This window comes from Zea mays, chromosome 8, assembly GCF_902167145.1.
Source record: "Zea mays cultivar B73 chromosome 8, Zm-B73-REFERENCE-NAM-5.0, whole genome shotgun sequence".
Classification (NCBI taxonomy): domain Eukaryota; kingdom Viridiplantae; phylum Streptophyta; class Magnoliopsida; order Poales; family Poaceae; genus Zea; species Zea mays.
In genome coordinates this window covers 88840392-88864025 of record NC_050103.1, presented here as the reverse complement: position 1 = coordinate 88864025, position 23634 = coordinate 88840392, and the positions used below count along the sequence as shown (strand labels likewise).

At 48.1% G+C, this 23634-nt stretch overlaps 3 protein-coding genes and 1 long non-coding RNA gene across 4 annotated transcripts; 2 read left to right on the top strand and 2 right to left on the bottom strand.

Moving 5' to 3' along the window:
• Positions 1 to 9094: 9094 nt before the first annotated feature.
• LOC109941586 (uncharacterized) lies at positions 9095 to 10827 on the top strand. Its single transcript, XR_002264244.3, has 3 exons — positions 9095 to 9181; positions 9258 to 10425; positions 10492 to 10827. It is a non-coding gene; the product is annotated as an uncharacterized lncRNA (long non-coding RNA).
• Positions 10828 to 10957: 130 nt separating this feature from the next.
• Positions 10958 to 11992, bottom strand: LOC103635520 (uncharacterized). Its single transcript, XM_008657951.4, has 3 exons — positions 11686 to 11992; positions 11419 to 11611; positions 10958 to 11334 (listed from the first exon to the last, which is right to left on the bottom strand). The coding sequence occupies exons 1-3, from the start codon at positions 11796 to 11798 to the stop codon at positions 11038 to 11040; spliced, it is 603 nt and encodes a 200-aa protein (XP_008656173.2). The 5' UTR covers positions 11799 to 11992; the 3' UTR covers positions 10958 to 11037.
• Positions 11993 to 12335: 343 nt separating this feature from the next.
• LOC100272553 (UDP-glucuronic acid decarboxylase 4) lies at positions 12336 to 16253 on the top strand. The gene is made up of 6 exons (NM_001147020.2): positions 12336 to 13021; positions 14071 to 14218; positions 15066 to 15145; positions 15242 to 15325; positions 15414 to 15488; positions 15689 to 16253. Exons 1-6 carry the CDS (start codon positions 12413 to 12415, stop codon positions 16007 to 16009), a joined length of 1317 nt encoding a protein of 438 aa, NP_001140492.2. The 5' UTR covers positions 12336 to 12412; the 3' UTR covers positions 16010 to 16253.
• Positions 16254 to 16421: 168 nt separating this feature from the next.
• On the bottom strand, positions 16422 to 22694 carry LOC100193405 (alpha/beta-Hydrolases superfamily protein). The gene is made up of 8 exons (NM_001358724.1): positions 22541 to 22694; positions 22261 to 22360; positions 21960 to 21992; positions 17605 to 17751; positions 17386 to 17516; positions 17181 to 17318; positions 16989 to 17087; positions 16422 to 16876 (listed from the first exon to the last, which is right to left on the bottom strand). Exons 1-8 carry the CDS (start codon positions 22562 to 22564, stop codon positions 16514 to 16516), a joined length of 1035 nt encoding a protein of 344 aa, NP_001345653.1. The 5' UTR covers positions 22565 to 22694; the 3' UTR covers positions 16422 to 16513.
• Positions 22695 to 23634: the final 940 nt, after the last annotated feature.

Sequence of the window (23634 nt, the reverse complement as noted above, 5' to 3'; positions counted from 1 at the left end):
CTCTTCTCCCCCGAGTACTTTGTGATAGTAGTCGGGGTTCGGAACCGGGTCGGGAACGCGCGCCCGTCGTATAGCCCGGCTGAAAGCCTGCGGACCGGGTGGTTCGGGCGAGGGACTCCGATCTTCCCCGCTGTCGTAGCGTCCCCCACGCCTGGGGTGGTAGCCTCAGCGCACCTTCTCGTTGAGGTGGGCTCGACGGTTGTGGTGATGGTGCTCGTTGCCGAGGCGACCCGGGGCCGCAGGCGCTATGTTGCGCGTGCGCCCGGTGTGGACCGAGGCTTCCCGTATGAATCGGGAAGTCGCGACGTGATGTTCCGAGGGGTACCCCTGCCTTCGGGAGGCAGAGCTTTCAGCCCGTCGGACCGCGACATCCTCCAGGAGATTCTTGAGCTCTCCCTGGATACGCCGCCCCTCGGTGGTTGATGGCTCCGGCACCGCGCGAAGAAGTATTGCCGCTGCAGCCAGGTTCTGGCCGACCCCACTGAAGCCGGTGGCGGCCTTGCCCTGACATCGTCGACGATGCGGTGCTGGATGCCCTGGGGTAGATGACGCGCTTCTCCGGCCGGAGGTTGGCCTGCCCATTCCTGCCCGATGTCCCAGCAGAACGGCTCAAGTGTTCCTGCTCCCTCGTCGAGCCTGGCCTGCATCTCACGGATTTGCTCGAGCTGTGAGTCCTGACCCCCCGCAGGGACTGGGACCACAGCTAGCTCCCGAAGGATGTCAACGCGAGGCGCAGGCCTAGGGGGATCACCGTTCTCCGGTATACCAAGATTGTTGCTTTCGCCGGGACCCCCTAGATCGACGTGGAAACATTCATGACTTGGGCCGCAGTCCTCGTCGCCGAAGCTGCGGCTACCGTCGGAACAATCGGAGAGGCAGTAGTTGCATGCGGTCATGAAGTCCCGCATGGCACTGGGGTTACCAAGTCCGGAGAAATCCCAACAAAAGTCGGGCTCGTCATCTTCCTCGGAACCCGAGGGCCCATAGGTCGAGACGGCTGTCAGCCGGTCCCAGGGTGATCGCATACCGTACCCCGGAGGGTTTGGACTCGCCTCTGTGAAAGCGTCCACCGAAGCGAAGTCGCTTGGTGGGTCGAGGCTGAATCCAAAAGGCACGAGATGGGAATCGGTCGGCACCTCTTGGTCGACGGGCGGTGACGAAGTCACGTCAGGGGCAGACTGCACCGTCGTCTCAGGTACGAGGGTGACGCCCAGCAAGTCCTTTGCGAGCGTGCTGGCGTCGTCCGTCCGCTTGGAGTTGGCGTGTTGCGGGGAAACAGCGCTCGTCTTCGTCTCAGACGCGAAGTCGATGCCCGACGTGTCCCCCATTGGGGCGCCGACGCCGTCGACTCGCTCGACAGCCGACGAGGTGCCGCCTCCTGCTTGGCCTTGGTTGCCCCGCCTCCTCCTCCGTCGGCGGGGGAGGCGACGGGACAAACCCGAATGTTGTTCTTCCGCCACGTGGGGAAGACGTCGTCGGTTCCGCCTTCGGCGGGCGGGTTGTCGGTCGCCATTATCGCTGTCGCGCGGCGGGGGAATGAGTATCATGTCGTAGCTGCCGTCGAGGGACATGAACTCAAGACTCCCGAAACGGAGCACCGTCCCGGGCTAGAAAGGTTGCTGGAGACTACCCATATCGAGCTTGACGGGAAGCTGTTCGTCAACACGCAACAGGCCCCTACCTGGCGCGCCAACTGTCGGCGTTTCGACCCCTAGGGGTCCCTGGACCGACGAGTAAATTGTCGCCGCGTGCCCCAGCCCAGATGGGTCGGCGCGAGACGGAGCGCGAAGGGGGGAAAGCCAGAGGGAGACAGGCGTAAAAGGGGAAACCCACGGCCTTCGTGTTTGTCCCGCGCCCAGGTCGGGTGCGCTTGCAGTAGGGGGTTACAAGCGTCCGCGTGGGAGGGAGCGAGAGGCTTACGTGCGCGCCGTCCCGTCCTCCCCGCGCGGCCAACCCTCTGTAAGAGGGCCCTGGACCTTCCTTTTATAGGCGTAAGGAGAGGGTCCAGGTGTACAATGGGAGATGTAGAAGTGTGCTAACGTGTCTAGCAGAGAGGAGCTAGTGCCCTAAGTACATGCCGTCGTGGCAGCCGGAGAGGTTTTGGCACCCTGTTCGTGTAATGTCGTGGCAGTCGGAGGAGCGCTGGAGCCTTGCGGAAGGACAGCCGTCGGGGCTGTCGAGTCCTTGCTGACGTCTCCTTGCTTCCGTAAGGGGGCTGAGAGCCGCCGTCGTCATAGAGCACGCGGGGCGCCATCATTACTTGTTTTACCGAGGCGAGCCAGATAGGACGCCGGTCTTGTCCCCTGTAGCCAGAGCTAGCTAGGGGGTAGGGTAATGATGGCCCCTCCTGTGGCGTGGTCGGTCCGAGCCCTAGGTTGGGCGAGGCGGAGGCTCCTCCGAGGTCGAGGTCGAGTCTGTCTTCCAAGGTCGAGGTCGAGTCCGAGCCCCTGGGTCGGGCGAGGCGGAGACCGTCGGCTGAGGCCAGGGCTGGGTCCGAGCCCTGGGGTCGGGCGAGGCGGAGTTCGTCGTCTTCTGGGGCCGAGGCCGAGTCCGAGCCCTGTGGTCGGGCGAGGCGGAGTTCGTCGTCTTCCGGGGTCGAAGCCGAGTCCGAGCCCTGGGGTCGGGCGAGGCGGAGCTTCCTATGGCGCCCGAGGCTAGACTTGGCTGCTGTCAGCCTCACTCTGTCGAGTGGCACAGCAGTCGGAGCGGCGCAGGCGGCGCTGTCCTCTTGTCAGGCCGGTCAGTGGAGCGGCGAAGTGACTGCGGTCACTTCGACTCTGTCGACTAAAGGGCGCGCGTCAGGATAAGGTGTCAGACCATCTTTACATTAAATGCTCCTGCGATATGGTCGGTCGTCTTGGCGATTTGGCCGAGGTTGCTTCTTGGCGAAGACCGGGCCTCGGACGAGCCGAAGGCGTGTCCGTTGCTTGAGGGGGCCCTCGGGCGAGACGTAAATCCTCCGGGGTCGACTGCCCTTGGCCGAGGCTGGGCTCGGGCGAGGCGAGATCATGTCCCTTGAGTGGACCGAGCTTTGACTTAATCGCACCCATCAGGCCTTTGGAGCTTTGTGCTGATGGAGGTTACCAGCTGAGATTAGGAGTCTTGGGGGTACCTATAATTATGGTCCCCGACACTATTGATAAATAATTACCTACAACTCTATCAATTTTTTATATATTTAATTATTGCAATATTTATTATATGTATATGATATCTTATAAGTTATCATTATCTATATGTTTTATGTAACTATATTTAAAATCTTTACATATATAATAATTTTGTTCTACGAACTATCTATAAGCTTATAGATATATTACTGTTAAGATCTGGTAGATATTCGAATACGAATCTGCATTCAAACCATCTATTTGATATTTATAACCGATAACGTCTTGATTTGGCTTATAATATAGTAAATAATGCTATTGATTTCGTAATAAGTACATCCGGTCACTCGCAAATATCTATCTCTATTATTATAACTATCATTATAAAGCAAGTTTCTCTGATTTTTTAGTATAGTTTCTTTTAAAAAATTTCCAAATACTACTTCTATACTCTCTACTCTTATAAAGGACCGGTTTCGGTTCTACCATCATCGTGTGTTGTCAAGTGACATGGATTATTACTTCTCGATGGGACATGAGAAAACACTCTAAGTCTAACATAATACAAAGCCACACGTAGCATAACGCTCTTAGATAGTACCACATTACTAGCTTAAGAAGGACGAACGACTGAACGAGCTATAAAAAAGATAGATGTCCTTTTTAGTTCATACCTGTTGGGGACTTATTCTCAAATGCTATGAATTAAGAACAAGACAATATAAAATGTTAAAGGTTAAAGTTCTTCGTCCTTCAAAGCATTATTTCCTTTAGAATATAATGATCTTCAAACGAAGGTCATGAAGGTCACACCTTCATGATTACAGTGAATGTTAAAATAGAAGAAGAAACATATGACATATGAAAAATAACACAAATAATTATATCATATTATTCATCCTTCATTATGTGATCATGGAAAGATAAGAACAATATTGAATTACAAAAAGTACCTTCGGCTTGATAAAAGGCAAAAGATTACAAGTGTAGCGCACGAGCGAATACAAGTCAGCGTGAACAGTACGGGGTACTGTTCATCTATTTAGAGGCACAGGACACAGCCCATGAGAAATTACAATCATGCACCTTACATTTACTATTGGCTTATAGAAAAATCTATGAGGATTGAATAGACTTTTCCCTTTTAAGTCGGTTCCCTTTTTCTGCGATTTAGCCGAAGCTTTCTTGTGTACAACTTCGGAGCGACGGCAAGCTTCGTCACGATCATGCTCCTCATCGTGTACGCTTTTACCATGAATCCGAAGATACCTGTCCATAAACCATACTTGGAAAGCATTATTAAATTATGTTTTTGAGAATCTTCAGAGGACGAAGCCCCCAACAATTCTTTTTTTGACCTTTTGGCTAAGATAAAGTGCAGTATTTGTAGTTTAATATATGATATATGGGTCATATGTGTAATTATTTTTTTGGAAATTGTCCACTTTAATTTTAAATTTATTTTTTATGAGAAGTCTATCACATTGGTTTGCCATGGGACCCTCACGTGCCGTTCAATCGTTGCACAATTGTATTATACTATTAAGTATGATTGGTGTGTCATCGTAACACACGAACATTAAAAGCACTTCAACAATGTCCTAAATCAATGACATATCTTAAATAGTTGGTGGAACTCATAAAAAAACAAAATAGCTAAAATAGTGTCCTATTTTACAATTTTTTATCAAAAAAATATAGGACATACCATAAAGTGATCAAATATACCACACCTAGATCAGTTCACTATCTTTATTTTCTACATCATTCTCAATATTTTCTTTTCTAATAATGTAATTTACTACCTAAAATACATGATTTAGAGCATAACTGCTAGACCGCTATTTGTTTTTAGTGCCCTAAGCACTTAAAATGATGTGGTATTTTAATTTTTGGTACTATTTTGAGTCACCTTGTTGATGTCATACTCACTATGTATCAAGTATGATTGGTGTATCGTCGTAACATACCCCTCCTTTCATTTACGACCTTGTTCGGTTATTTCCATTCTATACATATTTGATGAGATTATCAAAATAAAAAAATTAATTATTTAAAATTTAAATCCATATAATTCTACTCAGCCTATATAGATTGAGAGACGACCGAACAAACCACCGTGTATTACTGTCATGGTATCACCATAGTTGTTCCCATTTGCACTTCGAGTTTTTAATTAACCAGATACCACCTGCCAGCCCGTAGGAACCGTCAGCCCATGTCCAACAACGAGGCTAGCTGCCGACGACCAACTTTTTTGCAAATTGGCCCTTTTCGGGTTTTTTTCCCACAAATACGCCCCTGACAGTTTCATTTCAAAAAATGGACCCTTATCTCGGCGCCGTCATCATTGGCGCCGAGCTTCCATGTGCCGGCGCCAATACTATTGGCGCTTATACGTCAGACGTGGCGGTTGGCTGGCAGTGACGTGTCAGGGGGTCGGCGCCAAGATCTACGGCGCCGACCCCCGTGTCGGCGGCTCAACACGTGTCCGGGGGGTCGGCGCCATAGATCTTGGCGCCGACCCCCTGTATTCAACCTCTGTCGACCTTCTGTGCAAAAAAAATTGAACTCACCGCCGCCGCACAGACCCCGCGCCGGCGCTGCTCCTTCCCCGGCCCGCGCTACTCCCCGGCGGCGCTCCACCACCGGCCGGCGCCGCCCCGCCCGTCACCGGCCGCCGCCGCCCCGCCCGCCCCCGGCCGGCGCCGCTCCTCCACCGGCCGGCGACGCCAAGCCCGTCCCCGCCCGGCGCCGCTCCTCCCCGGCCGGCGACGCCCCGCCCGCACCCGGTCGGCGCCGCTCCTCCCCGGCCGGCGACGCCACGCCCACACCCGGCCGGCGCCGCTCCTCCCCGTCACCGGCCGCCACGCCCACACCCGCACGCCACCGCCCCGCAAGCGCCCCCGCCGCCCCGCCCGGCGCCGCTCCTCCCCCGACCGGCGCCGCCCGGACACGCCACGCCCGCCCCCCGGCAGCCCCGCCACGCCCGCCCCCCAGAAGCCCCGCCAGCCCTGACCGCGCCGCCGCCCCGACACGGCCGGACGCCTCCCACCGCCGCCGCACGGCCGTCGACCCGTTCCGGGCGCGCTCCTCGGTCGCGCTCGCTCCTCGCCCGCGTCGTCGACGTTCATCCCCGACCGTTTAGGTAAATTTTATATGGTTTTTGTTTATTGTGCAAGCATTTTGTGTTAATTATGTTAAATTGTTTTGCTATAATTTGTGGTTTTTTGAATGTGATGAATGTTAGTTATTGTGATAAATGCTAATTTGATTGAATATTATGAATGTGAGTCAAATGTGCATGTTTTTTATCCTCCCCGTGCAGGGGAGGTGCTGTCAAAATTTGCAATTATTATATATGAGTATTTTATAATGTGATAAATGCTAATTTGATTGAATATTATGAATGTGAGTCAAATGTGCATGTTTTTTATCCTACCCGTGCAGGGGAGGTGCTGTCAAAATTTGCAATTATTATATATGAGTATTTTATAATGTGGTTAGTATATTAGTGGGTGGTGGTTATATTTGTACTTATTTAGGTACAAATTAGTGGTTTGTGGTTAGGTAATAACCATCCACAGTTTATATTGAATGTTTAATTGGTGTTTCAAATAGATGGACAATTTTTTGAGCTTGTATCATGGAGGCAATGTGGAACAAGATCCGTATGGAAATGCCAAGTTCATTGACATGCGACACGTGCCGGTACTATTCGATGGTAGACCCTCCTTGAGAGATGTGTTTACAAAGGCTAAACAAAAGTTAGGTTTCCATCAAGCTGATGACATTGCGGTTGACGGAGTGCTTAATATCGGTCATCCACCAAATGTCATAAGACGAGTCATCCCAATTGATTGTCAACTGGATTGGGATAATTATATTACTTCGGCTATGAAGACCCATTTGCAACTCATGGAGGTTGTGGTGCGTCCGGTTGTAGTAGACCGTCCCCCTGAAGATTTTGATCGTGCTATCGATGACGTGCCAACTGTTCCTGATGCTCAATCTGGCCCCAATTTGATCCCATTAAGTCAGCCAGGAGATGGTCTGCAGACAGATTTAGCTGCGTGTATCCCTTTGGCACAAACCAATTGCAGTAAGTCTTATTGGCATTACATCTTCATTTTGGACCATGAGCACTTTGCTCATTCCATTTGACGTGGGACTGATCATCTTGTACATGTTGCAGGAGAGACTCCTACTCTTGTGGTTGATCCTCAGACTGAGGCACGTGGCTGCTTCGGTGATGGTTTTATTGCCTCCAACAGTCCTGAGTTTAGGAATGAAGAGGAGCCATATGACTTTGCTATGGCTGCCGATTCAGATGATGATCACCCGGTTGGTGAACTCACAGAGAGTGACATTGAGATGTTGCAACGTGTTTTTCCAGACGGTCGGGATCCTAGAGTGCATGAGTTCAGCGATCTTAGTCTTTCTCATCAGGCAAATGCAGAGGGCAGGGATGATGAGCTGCTTGACGCTCCTGAGGCCGGTCCTAGCATGATGATTGAAAAGGGTAGGGTCTTCAAGGACCTAACTGCCTTGAAGAGGTGGTTGCAGCATTATGCAGTCTTACGTAAGAGGCCGTATAGAGTACTTCATTCGTACGAGAAACGTCGTTACACGGTTGTATGCGACAAGGATAACTGTTCATGGAGGGTTTGTGCTAGGATACAAAAGATCACCGCAAAGTGGAAGATAACAAAAGTAGTGGGGCCACACACATGTGCTGAACATGAGTTAACGATGAAACATCGCCAATTGACATCAACCCTCATTGGGAAGCGACTTATGGGAATACTGCAGTCGGAACCAAATATGAAGGTTAGGACAATCATGAGGATCGTGGAGAATGTGTTTGATGGGTACAAGATAACATATGGTAAAGCTTGGAGGGCTAAGCAGTGTGCGTGGAAGATGATATATGGGGACTGGGAGTCTGGGTACGAGCAGCTACCTGTTCTTTTAAATGCAATGAAGGCGGTCAATCCAGGCATGCATTATGAGTACATCCCTAAACCAAATGCATGGATTGATGGGAGACAGATATTCTTCCGTGCGTTCTGGTGCTTTCCCCAGTGTGTGGATGCCTTCCGGCATTGTCGTCCTGTCTTTTCAATTGACGGCACGTTTCTTCTCGGCAAGTACCAGGGCACTCTTCTAATTGCCATATCCGTTGATGCAAACAACAAGCTAGTTCCCCTAGCATTTGCTCTGGTAGAGAAAGAGAACAAAGACAGTTGGGGCTGGTTCCTGCGACTGGTCCGGATACATGTGGTTGGCCCAGGACGGGAAGTTGGTGTAATATCAGATCGGCACCAGGGAATACTCAACGCGGTCCGTGAGCAGATCGATGGGTACCCTCCTTTGCATCACAGGTGGTGTACTCGACACCTTGCTGAGAATCTTCTGCGTAAGGATGGTGTCAAGGATAACTTTGAGCTTTTCCAGGAGACATGTCGACAGCTGGAAGACAAGTTCTTTAGAGAAAAGTTAGAAAAGCTCAAAGTCGCAACAAATGCCGAAGGTAGAGATTGGTTGAATGGATTGATGCCGGATTTGGAGAAGTGGACGAGAGCTCACGACTTAGGTGGATGGAGATATGAGTTCCAGTGTAGTAACATGGCCGAGTCATTCAACAAATTATTGTTGGGCATACGTGGTATGCCGGTCACTGCTATAGTGACATTTACCTTTTACAAGCTTGTGGCATGGTTCAATGATAGACACACCCACGCAGTTGGATTGCAGAATGAGGGAGAGAGATGGGCTCCAAAGCCTAAGACCTTTCTAGAGAAGGCAAAGGAAAGGGCAAACACACACACTGTTGATTGTTTTGACTTACAGTCAGGGACATATGAGGTATTCCTTCAAGCTGGTACTACTTCTGACGGCGAGTCACAAGAGTCGAGGAAGCATGTGGTTGTCCTTAATGACTTGTCATGTACTTGTGGCGCACCCAGGCAAATTGTGTTGTACAGGGTAACACATTGCGACGGTCGGTAGAGGACATTGATCGCCAACTTTTGACTACGGGCGACAGCAGCATGCGCAGCTTCTTGCAGGTAAGCCCACATGCATCGTTTATAGCCTTTAGCGTGTTATGAATATGTTGTAAACTAATATGTCTTTGGCATGCAGCGTTTATCTAGGCGCCTACGTGGAGCTGCTGCTCGCTGTGGCTGCAGGACTACTGTTGCACATGACGTCCATGTACCATCGTGTACCGACACAGCAACGCCCTCCACAGGTCTTGGTGCTGGCTTCGACTACGATCACGACGAGATAGGACCTTCACAGCTTGAGGGGGCTCCTTCGACACAGCCATTACAACCACAGGATCGTAGGCGACACCGCTCTCCACAACGTTACACTCCAGGCACCGACGCTTTAGGCAAGGGTAAGACTAGGAGACGTTGAATTGGTTTGGACTCTATGGACTTGTTATGTAACGTATGAATTATATAGACTTGTAATGGACTCATTTGGCCTCTACGGGCTTGTATGACATTTTAATGGACTTGTATGAATTCTATGGACTTGTAATGAACTTGTTTAGACTTTTATGAGCTTGCTTGGAATTGTTTACAATTGTATGCACTTGTATGTTATGCTTATCTATGAGTATGTCTTGGATTGACAAAAAACAGAGAAAACTCTGCCGAAATTTTGTGAAATTGTTGGTTATGTCATGTAGCCTTTACATAACTATTACATAGCCTTTTCAGAAGCATTAATTTTAGGACTAGCATCTATACTTTTCAGATCCATTTCGTAGCCTTTTCAGGAGTGCTTATATAGCCTTTTCAGAGTGTAAAAATAGCCTTTTCAGGATTGTATATATAGCCTTTTCAGAAAAAGAACATAGCGTAGGACATGTAGCCTTTTCAGAACTAGAACATAGCCTTTTCAGAGTTTTTGTACATATCTGATGTTTATAATCTATTACACTATCTATCCTTTAGCCTATATATACACGATCCTTTGTACATTTGCTTCATTGTGCAATAGAATGGCTTCAGGGTCTTCTAGGGGCAAGGGTGCGGTAAATGAGAGACGAAAGGATGGAGGGAAGTTAACTCCAATGTCTTTTGATGGCCCTCTTGGTCCAGATTTTTTTGAAGAGGCGGTTTTTAACTTTCCAGTTCAAAGTAAAAAAGATTTCAACAAAGAGGTTAGACTTAGGTCCTACGATAATAGGAGAGAAGATTGGCCGAAGTGCATGCATGGCGAGGATTGCTTGGTGCAGATGTTCGTTGAGGGTGGAATTGATGGAGGCCGGCGTTTCTTCAGATGTCCTTATGCATATGTACAAATTAATTTCTAGTCCTTTTTTCTAAATACATGGTGGAACTAACTATAAACATTTATGCAGCATTCATTGGTCAAGGAGAATTGTGGGTTCACTCGTTGGGTAGATCCTCGTCCAATTTTTCCTCATGCGGAATACATATCCTACCTACAGAATAGGATATTTGATCTAGAGAGAGAAGTAAGCAACAAAAATGATGAGGAAGAAAGAGACACAAACAATGGTGGTGCTTCACAGGTGCAAGTATGCCCAGATCCATATTGTTGCTGCCCTTGTCACAACAAGAATGTTGGTCCTCCGTCGTCTCCACCGCACCCACAGCAGACACCAACAATGGGAGGATACTATGGGGAAGGCTCAACTCAATTTGGAATGTGGGAGCACTACTAGAAAACTCTTATGTATCAATTGCTTTTAGCGTGTTGGTTATCTATTTCAATTGCTTCAAGTCGCCTTCAAGAATTGCTTTAAATCTACTTTTCATCAATTATGTATTTATGTAATTTTTCATCAATTTGAAGGTAATTCATTACGAAATATCATTGTTCGACAATACATATTACCGAATAATAAGTTCATTATTACATAACTTCAAATAAAACACCAATACTACTGAGTACAACGGGGCCATTTGCCTTTGCGAAATGCATCAGGGTTCTCCTCCATTGCTTCCTTTGCACGACGTGCACGCTCAAGCTTCTTCTCCTTATCTTCCCTGCATTCAGCAACACGCCTCATTTTCTCTTCGTCTTCACGTTGTTGCTCGGCAGCAAGCTCCTCTCGTCTTTTTTTCATCCTCTCTTTGTCCTCTGCATCCCACTTTTGAAGATTCTCCAGCCACTTCTTATCTTTCTCTGATATTTCGGTGTCAATCCACTGCTCAAAATCACATAGCGGTGGAGGAGTCTACAAAATGTGCAATTATTAGTACGCAAAAAAACATTTACAAAAACATTCACAAATGTAAACATATTACAAGACTATTCTCACCATTAAATTCATCCGACGTTGAACAACAGTTGGCTCAAATGCAAAGTTAGCACACATCCAATACCTCTGTCGATAGGTGTCATGATCTTCAGACTTATCGACCTTACAAGGATCACCACAAAAACACATAGGCACTGGAACACCACTTGGCAAAGGCAGCGGGTCGAAGGCAGTTCCGGTCAAAGGACCCTTCCTAAATTTCCATAAACTCTATAACAATCAGAAATATAATAGACTCACAAAATAAGAGGCAAATCCAAAACTTACCTTTGTTTAGCATATTTACCACGCCTAGACATCTCTAGTTTAGAAGAATTGAAATGAGCACAGCAACAAGCCAGACGTAGGGTACTATTTATAGGAACGTACCTCGGCGCCATAGATCTTGGCGCCGAGGTAGGCGTCGTTGACCGGGCGCCTACCTCGGCGCCAAGATCTATGGCGCCGAGGTACGTGCCACGTCAATCCAGATCACACCGGCGTCTGACGTATAAGCGCCAATAGTATTGGCGCCGGCACACACATGCTCGGCGCCAATGATGACGGCGCCGAGCTAAGGGTCCATTTTTTGAAATGAAACTGCCAGAGGCATAAATGTGGGAAAAAAACCCGAAAAGGGCCAAATTGCAAAAAAGTTGGAGCCCGTGGGCAGTGGCCAACTGGCCACTGGCCACCCACCCCCGGCCTCCTCCGGGTCGCACACCTGTCCCGGCGGCCGCCCATGCGCACCAGATCACACTCCTGTCCAGGGAGCTCGGCCAGCCCGCCCCCACCGCGCCACAGAAAACTCGATCCCCCGCCGTCCACCCCGCATCCAAGGGCCACGACCCCGCATCTCTCCCCCGGCGAGCCACCGCTCCCCCGCCCATAAATACCTCTCTGCTCCAGCCGCTGCCGCTGCCACCCCCGCGAGACCTGTCCGAATCGCGTCCAGGTCCCTCGCTGGGAGTTTCGCCGAGGGCCCTCCCGCCTCCCCCCTAGATTCACGACGGAGATGGCGTCCGAGCTCACCTACCGCGGCGGCGGGGCGTTCACGGCCGCCAGCGCCGGCGCCGGGGGCTACTCCCCGAAGCCGTCTAAGCCGCTTGCGTGGCTGCCCCGCGCGGCCCGCTACGCCGTCGCCGAGAACCGCCCGCTCTTCGCGCTCGCCGGGATGCTCATCGCCGCCGCCGTCATCTCCATCGCCTCCCCGTCCGCCTCCTCCTCCTCCTCCGCCGCCTCGTCCTACTCCAACAACAACCCGCTCGCCCGTTTCTCCGTCGAGCCCGCCCACCACCGCGACGTGGCCACGCGGCACTTCGTCGGCGGCAAGGTGCCGCTGGGCCTCAAGAGGAAGGTGCTCCGCGTCCTCGTCACCGGCGGCGCCGGCTTCGTCGGCAGCCACCTGGTGGACCGCCTCCTGCAGCGCGGAGACAGTGTCATCGTCGTCGACAACTTCTTCACCGGCCGCAAGGACAACGTCCTGCACCACCTCGGCGACCCCAACTTCGAGATGATACGCCACGACGTCGTCGAGCCCATCCTGCTCGAGGTCGACCAGATCTACCACCTCGCCTGCCCCGCGTCCCCCGTCCACTACAAATACAACCCCATCAAAACAATCATATCCTTTCTCTACGAATTCCTTCAGTTCTGTTGCGTTCTTTTCCTTTCCTCCATGACTGATTCATGATTGATGCCTGGATCGCGATCGGTTCTATTTTTCTTCTTTTGGTGCCAAACAAAATGTTTTATATTGTTATAGGGATGGATTTGGTTTCTATTGCATTTTGGTGGGGAATTTGTTCCTTTCTCCAGGTTTATCGGTTAACACGCAATGCTTCTGGGAGGATGAGGCCCGATTCACTACTCCCTGAGATTCCGGGTCGGTCCATGAAATGGGAATATGGCACAGTAGGAGAATTTTGTCCGGAGCTCGAGATTTGCGCCACGTTTCACTCTGATTTTGGAGTTTTCTGCTCAACTGATGCAAAGCACAGCCACCAGGTCGGCCGTTTCAGATCTCTGTCTGCTAGGCTGCCCTTTGCTCAAGGGCAATCCCTCCTTTTCATTTAACGCAAAAGAAATTTCTTCTGTTTATTTGCATCTATGAAATCTGGCGTCAAATGTTCAGTTGAACTCAAATTCTCGAGATTCAACTGAAGATCTCAAATCATCGCATCATTTCCCTGTCGAAACCATTTGTATTTCTCAGAAAAAAACTTTTTTTTTATGTTTCTGAATGCTGACTTAAGTTTCCCGTGCGTTTGGAATAGAGAAAACGTACTAGCAACAGTTAAAGCCGAGATATGAACTCAATTGTTCCTTACTGTTTTACTTTGCTTCATGATCTGTTCATGGGAGCGAAAAGTAAGCGCAAGGTGTGCCTGGATCTGGGTCAGTGGTGGACTTTGCTTACTTCTGAGTTCTGACATAAAGGGCGCATTTCAATTTTCAACAACACAAAAGTTGACGTCAAGTGGCCTTTGCCCTTTCCACTTTCGAAACAACTTTGCTTACTGTTCACTTCACGTGATTTCTTTATGCTTTACTTGTTTTGCAACTGATTGGGGAGTAGCAATGTGACGAAGTCAAAAGGGTGGCTAATTCATTTAGTTTCTGCTTGTTTTGCTTTCTTGAGATGGTTTGTAGCCTTAACCTTTGTGATAGCACAAGACCAATGTGGTTGGGACTCTGAACATGCTTGGATTGGCAAAGAGGATCAATGCTAGGTTCCTCCTCACCAGTACCAGTGAGGTCTATGGTGATCCCCTCCAGCACCCGCAGGTGGAGACTTACTGGGGCAATGTCAATCCCATCGGTAATAACTCTTGTTGTTTATACTCTCTTGGTTGAACTCTTGAAATTAATTTGTTGCAGCGACAAATGATCATTCATGTTTCTTAGATCTAGCATGATGAGGTTAGCTAATTGTTAGTTGTGTCATGCATATGGCAGGGAACTGTCAGCCACCAAATAAATGATCTCTCATGCGCATTCTTTCTTTGTCATGCTTTTGTATGAGTATAACTTTGGAGAGAGCATAGACGACTCACGACTGAGGGGTTGTCCTAAACATATACCCTGCAGCCATAGTCTTTTAGTGAACAAAACCAAGAAAAAGAGAGGGAGGAGGGAATTGCAAGCTGGACAATGTACTGTTGCAAACAGGAAGGCTCTACGTTGTCAAATCTTTATTATTTTTTTTTAATCCGAGCTGTAGTAAGCAGGAATGAGCCCTTTTCAGAAAACAGTGCTGGTCCAGACTTGAAGCTTACTGTTGCATGAAAGAAGTCTTGTATAAGCAATATGCAAAAGGGTATCTTGGAGATGCTGGCTATGGAATCTTAACTTGGTGGGTCTCTTGCATGTTTTGGTTCTTTTTGGTGGAAAAGGACAATGTTGGTTGGTGGAATTTGCTCCAAGAGGGCCACTTTGAGGTGCAAATCCTTTTCAATAAAGCAATAGGAGAACACAACTATACTTGACCAACTATGCCTAACCAAACGCCCACCAACCATTGCACCTAAAACAATGAATGAAGTTTGTTGAGCTATTTACATAGCATTTGTTGGCCGTTGGATACTCGACGGCTTCTTTACAGAGTAGGCAAGCTCTTGCCTGCTCTCTGCAGAGTTTTACTGATGGGTACGATTTCTGAATGACAGGTGTCAGGAGCTGTTACGATGAGGGCAAGCGTACAGCCGAAACGTTGACCATGGATTACCACCGTGGTGCCAACCTTGAGGTAAGTCGCAATCCAAAAATGTCGGTTTGGTCGGTTGGAATTTCATTTCGTCTGCGATGAAGTAGATTCATCTTGGTGATTTCTTGTTGTTTCCAGGTTAGGATCGCACGTATCTTCAACACATATGGCCCTCGCATGTGCATTGACGATGGCCGTGTTGTCAGTAACTTCGTTGCTCAGGTAAATAATATGTACACTGCTGTTTATCTTAGTTACAGAACCCAAAAGATGACAACTAAAAACTTACTACGTGCGGTTATGGTTGCAGGCACTGAGGAAGGAGCCCTTGACGGTTTATGGTGATGGAAAGCAAACCAGGAGTTTCCAATATGTTTCTGATCTGGCAAGTCTACCTCTACTCAACATATATTGAAAAAAAAATAAGAGACACTCGATTCAACATCACTGCCAGAGTACCAGATTTGATTTTTTTTTTCCGGTGGCTTAGTGGCCTAGCCAGCAAGTGGGATGCTCGAACTATTCATTACAAGGGAATCTATTATTCTTTGCATTCATTGTACTGATTTGTGGGTCTTCTCCCAGGTCGAGGGTCTGATGAAGCTGATGGAAGGCGAGCATGTAGGACCATTTAACCTGGGCAACCCCGGCGAGTTCACCATGCTGGAGCTTGCCAAGGTTGTCCAGGACACCATCGACCCCAACGCACGGATCGAGTTCCGTCAGAACACCCAGGACGACCCACACAAGCGCAAGCCCGACATCGGCCGTGCCAAGGAGCTCCTTGGGTGGGAGCCGAAGATCCCCCTCCGCGAGGGCCTTCCCCTCATGGTCACCGACTTCCGCAAGCGCATCTTCGGCGACCAAGACACCGCGGCTGCCACCACCGGAAACCAGCAAGGCTAGGACGGAAGAGGAGCACGGGACTTGGAAATTTTTGGTGGCCTGCTTCTAGCTGCTTGGTCGACCCTCCTCTCCTTACTGACAAAAGCTATGGCCATGTAGTTCGTCGGGAATGTGTCGCTGAAATACCTTGGTTGATGCTGTAATGCTATTCTTTCTCCTGTATTTTTTCTCTCTCAGTTCGCTCAGCCATTAGCTATACAAAAAAAATTCCAGTTGAACCGTTGGGGATAAACCTGGATGATCTAATTCTTTGTTGAGAGCATAGCATCATATATATGGTATAGCTCACTTTTTTTTGTTTGCTTTTGCAAGTGTGCCCTGCTTTGGTGGGTCTAGTTCTTTCTTTGTTGACACGCGGAGAATGCCTATCCTGCTCCCAGAAACTATACTAGAACAAAGAAACACAGTTCTTAGGATGGAACAAGATCTTTGTTGAGACCATGACTTTTCTCAGTTCTTTGTCAACAACTTAAAGGAGGAGGAAAAAGCAAGCGTTTTCCATATCTACATCCTACTACACTGTTGCTGGTGTTGCCGGCAGCGGCAGCCTAGTCCGCAGAGGAAGCTGCCGGGCCGTTGACTGCTGCTGCTGGTGACGCGGCGCTTGTTCTCAGGCTCCGGCGGAGCCCTTCTCACCCGCTCGTCGGGTTCCCAGTGGCGACTGCGCTTGTCGAGCCACGAGACGATGTCGGAGAACACCAGCTCCACGTTGTCGTCAGGCTCGCCGGCGGTGAGGCCGTGCCACATCCCCGGGTAGAGCTTCATGGTCTTGTCGGCGCTGGCCGCGCGCTCGTAGAGGGCGCGGCTGACCTCGGGGTCGGTCACCGCGTCGGCCTCGCCGTGCAGGACGAGGAACGGCATCCTCACCTGTGGAAACGAAAACATGTCAAGAAACTGGAGGTCGAAGTCGAACAGCAGCTGTTGCGTTGTCTCTCTACAGTACTGAAACAGCTAGAGCATATATACTGAGACGCAATACCTCTGACAGACTGTCTTCCACATCCATGCTGGTCCTGAGAAGCTCCAGCGCCGTCTTCAGCCGGGGCTTGTCCTGGTAGATGAGCGTGTTCTTCCTGATCTGTCCACGCACGCAATATTTCAATTCAACTATGGCTGTTCCGCAAAATCAAACAGCAATAATTCAGAAAAAAAAACCATGTGCATCATTGACCTTCTCGCGCTTGACGGGGTCCTTGAATGCGGAGTCGATGACGTCCTTGGTGGGGACGATCTTCCACTTGGGGATGATCTCCTCCACCTGAGTTAGCAGGGTGACCACCACCGGGTGCGGCTTCACTTTCTCCGATATCTGTAACGTCATTCAAGCAGGCTCCAGAAACCATGACAGTTTAATCAGGTTCAGTATGGAATAGCACCTTGCACATTGGCGCCACAAGAACTGCACCGTCCCAGAAGGTCGGATCCTTCCTGTGCAGCAGTAGAGCCACGGCTCCGCCCATGGACTCGCCGTATAGAAACCGGCTCTTGTTCCTGTATCCCTCCATGTCTGCAGAAGAGTTCAAACTACTATAAACTTTTTCAGGTCCTGGTAACACTTTTACCCAGTAATTTCCAAGGAAAAGATGTTTACGTACCACAGATGGACTTGAAGAACATGTCGCAGTCGGCCACGAGGCTCTCAAACTTGTGGATGTAGCACCTGGCACCCATGGACTTGCCGTGGCCCTCATAATCGATACCAAACACGCCATACCCTGCTGTGGCCAGCTTCATCCCACATGCTGCCAGTAAAACGTGTTCCCCACCGTTAGACGGGGGGCATCATGCCACCACCCAGCAGTTTTCATTTTTAAGGCTAGCGATTCATGAGCATCAATGATCCATGGTGAAGCCTTCAGTGCGAACCACAGACTATGTTTCAGGGACACCACCAGCTACTGCCAGCCTGATGGTCCATGCATGAGCATGTATCAAGAAAAGCAACTTGATTTCTTACGAAACCGATTCAGACAAGAAACCCCCGGCCGCTTAGCTTTTGGTCACTGAACGTACGCAACAAACAACTGTCGTTTCTGGAATCATCAGAAGCGACGGTGTGCAGAGACTTTCAGCAATGTGTGGATAGTGATAGATGGATTTTAATTAGGGTTTGGAATTTGTGAAGTTGACGTAAGAAAGAAAGGAAGGAAGGACCACACGCCAACAATTTGAAACGAGATGCCTGTTTCTTCAAGTGATCAGGAGAGGCTGTTGGATGGTAGCTCACTGGTCAGATCTGTCCTTGCCCTTTCTTTCTTTTGAGCACGAATGTGACTTGCATTAAAAACTGCCCCAGATTATAGTAGGGCCCAATGTGATCCGAAATTTGATTCATCCTTATTATGTAAAAAAATAATTAAGATACAATAGTAATTATTCTGAATAAGTAACTTGGCTAATGGTTCATGAAATGTTTTATTGCTGCTCAACGTTCAAAATCCGTAGATATAACTTCATTATTATTGGTACTTAATTGTTTATAGATGAATTATAGTTTAAAACACACGGGTGACTCGAAACCTAACGGGTTCGAGTGTGGGTTTGGAATTGCACCCGCGGGTGTGATCGTGGACGAATTTAGGTACATTTCGCGCGTGCACTCGCGGGCAGGTTTTTGCTCCACCCGACCCATTGCCATTGCTACTAAACTGAATTGTACTAGCACTGTAAAAACCATGACTAGCAATACAGAAATTGTTTCCACATATAAATTCTTTGTTTGTACAATAAGGTCTTGTCCTGTTATTCCTGTTCCATGTGGATTAGAGATAATTGAGAGAGAGTAGGAGGAATTTTGACTTGCTAGGGATTTAAACTCACTTAATCCCTTCTAATCCATATAGATTGAGATTAAAACAAACAGATCCTAAACTAATTTGTGCACTGTAAATTGTAGTAGCATATAGACTAAACAAACTTGCAGTATCACCGTAAACCCTTTCCGCTTATACTAAACTAAGAGAACTAAGAGTGTGTTTGAGACTGCTCCACTCCACCAAGACACCAACTCCAGTTCTGCTTCACCAACTTTACCATAGAGTTGCTCTACTCTAGAGTTCACCAATATTTTATATTTTGATGTGTTTAGCTTGTAACCCTGCTTCAGCTCCAACCTGTCAGTGGCGCAATAAACTAGGGAATGTATCGATGGGTCGATCCCGACCTTGTGGATGAGTCCGTCTTTGACGATGGGATAACTTAGCTTCTTGTACAGCTCGTACAATGGCTCCACCTCGTTCATAGTGACTGCCATGCAACACAACAACCGCTGACCCCGGGTGCTGTTGCGCCGGAGGGTTCCATACGAGAAGAGAAAGAAGGAGATGCGTTGGGGAAGGAAAGAAAAGAAGGAAAAACAAGCTCTATTTCTATGCCCAGCGGCACCAGCGTGGTCCTATGCCTACCGGCGCCGGCGTTAGGGCCTGCGGATCCATGAAGATGCAGATAACAGAGAAAGGGAAATGTGAGCGCTAGATGGGGTATGGGAGAAAAAAAGAAGCAATTTATTGTGTAATCGGTGGCAGCGGTGGATAATTATTCCCTAACTTCACGAGTTAATTTATTGCAAAATAGCGTTTGTGAAACACCCTATTCGTTGCTTTATAAAAAAGGGTGAAGTTAACCCCAACTTCACTATTTTTTTGTGAAGCTGAGCCGGTGAAGTTGGAAGTGTTTGGCTAGAGTTTTGTTGATCTAAGCTAGAATTCGTGAAGTGAAGCAGTCCCAAACACCCCCTAAATTTGTAGTAGCACTGTAAATTCTCTGCTTGTACAATAATGACTACATAACATAACAATTTGATGCCAAAGTAGGGCCATAGTTTCCACATATTTGTGGCATCTATCTTTATTTGGGCTATACAGACGTGGAGGTATGGGTGGTAATGGGCTCTAAATTTTATACTGTACAATGTAAGGATCAGATCTGATTGTAATCGAGCTCTATTTCTATTCATTTTTGAACTAAAATTATTTAAGAGTCCAAACAATCTGGGAAGGAACATTTGGGTCATGACCCATTACCACCCCTAGGTGTAGGTTCAAATAAAATGAAACAATTATAACTCTAAATGAGATATTCAAGTTCTTACTTATTTAAATTTATGCGCCAAATGATACAAAGAACACCAGGGAATTCGCTGTTGGGTGGCTTTGCATTGCCACTTGCAGCAGACCTCTTTATGAAAAGTACCTTCCGTTAGTGGTCAAGCAAAAGCAACCCCCCCTGGCCGGGCTACAAGGCAGAAGAGTAGTGTACGTAATTACCACCTACAGTACTAACTTTATTTGCTTCACGCGTTCTTCTAAATGTAAGACGGAGTAAGAAAAAACCCTGAACAAGTTTAGCAGCAATCTGATGAGGCCATATCTACAAAGAGAGCAGAGATGAAAAAGAAAAGGAACCAATTCGACAAGCTAAGTTGTTAAGGCCGTGCTTGATGTTAAAATCGTGCTCAGCAGCCTATAACCGTGCAAAACATTTGCACCGCACACTACACTGCACAATACATTGTTTGCACACAATACATTGTTTGCAGATAGAACGCATATATATATATATATATATATATATATATATATATATATATATATATATATATATATATATATATATATATATATATATATATATATATATATATATATATATATATATATATATATATATATATATATATATATATATATATATATATATATATATATATATATATATATATATAGTCTTGCTCGAGATAGGCTGAGATAATCTTTGGAGATAGCCTAAGGTTGTTGTCTTCAATATCTATTCTATCTTATCCCTTATTATAAACTTCAGTTTGTAAATAGTATCATCTATAGTGTAAATCCTCCTACTTTACACGATCGACAACCTAAGATAATCTCCTGGGTCGGGCTGGCGATGGGTGTCCATGCTTTCAGAATTTTCTTTTCATTTATTTCAGTTCCCTTTCGGCGCTGGTGGTTTCAATCATATATACACCTTTCTCAGATTACAAAAAAAAACCAACCTCTTTTGCCTAGAGAAGAAGAGCGCAAAGTGGTTCCATGCTTTTTTGGTGGGCGTTAACAGCTCCGCAACATGTCTCATTATTCCATTATTTTTTTCGTCTTTTGGAGCCTGCGCGGTCAAATATGAGGTTTGGTTGTGTCTAGGGGTGGATATCGAGCCAGCTCGGCTCAACTCGACCGAGCTCGAGCTGGCTCGTTAAGAAAACGAGCTGGCTCGGCTCGTTAAGGAACCGAGCCAGAGAACCAGCTCGGCTCGGCTCGTTTGCGAGCTCGAGCTGGCTCGTTTAGCTCGCGAGCCACAACAAAAAATAGTATACATGTATATATACAACAATATAATCAATTGCTAGTTAATTTTATACTAATTTAACACTAGAAAAGACTAACAATACTCATAATTTTATATATCACATCATTTAAACCCTAAACAAACATAGTTCGTCACTTATTAATTCATCCAATACAAGTATATGCTTTGTTTTATAGATAAATGCTAGCTCATTCGAGCTAACGAGCTGGCTCGAGCTCGTGTCGAGCTGGCTCGTTAACGAACCGAGCTGAGATGTTAGCTCAGCTCGTGATAAAATTGAAACGAGCCGAGTCGAGCCGAGCCGAGCTGACCACGAGTCGAGCGAGCTCACGAGCCACGAGTATTTTGTCCAGCCCTAGTTGTGTCCGGTGCTAGTTGCATTGCATGCCTGCTTAACTTTCTACTCAGCTGTCTAAATTATGAGACGTCTTGACACTTATATTGAGTGTTACTACTAGCTGTTCCATTTGTTACCTAGACGCATCGCGCACCAAGAGTTAGTGGAAGGAAGAGAGAGAGAGAGAGAGAGAGAGAGAGAGAGAGAGAGAGAGAGAGAGAGAGAGAGAGAGAAGGACACGATCATGGTCATATGGGGTATGAAAACTGGGGCGTGTGTACGTGTGTGTACCTCTCATGAAGTCGCTGCACTCCATCCCGTAGCCTGGATCCAAGCAAAGCGCACAGGGACAAGAAAAAGGTCAATGAATGCACATATCCGGTCCATTACTTCAAATAAAAACCCATTCTTCGTTAGGAAATTTCGAAGCTCTCTTTTATGCTTTGGTGATGCTATATGCTACGCATACTATAGTTCGCAGACTTGGCAGAAGGAACTCAATCAACGCACAGCAGCAAGGTGCTTGTGCGGATGTGTGGTGACGACGTCCAAGTGAAGTGAAGGGCAGTCTACGACGACGACGACGACGTACCATGGCAGAGGAAGACGAGCGCTTTGGTGGGCGCGGAGGACGGCGCCGGCAGCCAGACGCAGGTGAAGAGCTGCACGCCCCTCGCGTTCCTCACGTACTCCTGCGCGCGCGCACGCACGCGCGCCACCCATGCATCATCAGAACAAGAACCAGAACCAAATGGCCATCAGAGATCGATTGATTGATGAGGCCATCAAGGATCGAACAAGCAAACTAGTTACTACTACTACTAGCTAGATTAGCAGAGCATGCGGCAGCTTTAATTTATTTGCTCACTCACCTCGTGGTACTCCACGTCCATCATCGTCTAGGAGCTTCTGGATCGGACCAGCAGCTAATCCGCAACTCCGCCTGCTCTCGAATCAGATATATATGTTGCCTGGAAGCGGTGGGGGAGACGGGCGGGGAAGCGTACGTACAGTACGTACGTGTGGAGGAGGCGCACCACCACGTGCCGTATGGACGCGGCCCGGCTGTATAGTGTAGAGACAGACAGAGAGGGAGACGAGGCGCGACATGACATATATGGGCGGCGTCCGTCAGGATAGGATATGGGATCCTCTGCGCCGCTGCCCGCTGCTGTTGGTTGCCCCGCGAACGGGACAACAACCACCCACCCGGCCCTGCTGATCGACACCGTGTTTCACGTCGGGCGGGCGGGGTTGGTGGCGTCTGCCCATCCGATCCGCTCGATCGTCATCTGCCTGCATGCATGCAGATGGAAAACCGGCCATCATCAGCTAACATTATAGATCATCATCTGCTAACATTATATAATGCCTGCATAGCATTATATGCATGTGTGATCGAGATCCATCTAGATGGCGCGGGGTACGTTGCACACGATACAACGAACAGAGCAAAAAATGCACGGTGTTCGGCGGAGAGCGATCGGATGGGCTCGTCGCCTTTCTCGATGCGGTCGTTGTGGTCCTAATCCTATCCTAGCGTCCTACACTCCTACTGCACGCCGGATGCGGATGAGGATGACAGCAGCGACGGACGGGACGACGGAGGCTCTTGCGCCGCGAGAACCCACGCACGGGCCCGGTCAAAGTCCATCTGAAAACCCACGCAAGGGCCCGGTCGTATCGACCGGATTGGCCTGGTTCGAGGCTCGTTCCAGTTGAAATAAATTGATCTAATTTGGAATTTAGTTGGGGTCATTTCAACCGTTCGTTTAGCTTTAAACTGGAAGCAAAATAGGTCCGGTTTAAACTTTCTCCTCTCTCCATGGTCCGGAACAAAGCCTTATGTTATCTCCAATCCTAGCCATAGTAACGTAAATTCACCAGGTTTGAGTGAACCAGCTGGATCCACTCTTGTCGGGGACCATAATTAGGGGTACCCTCAAGGCGCCTAATTCTCAGCTGG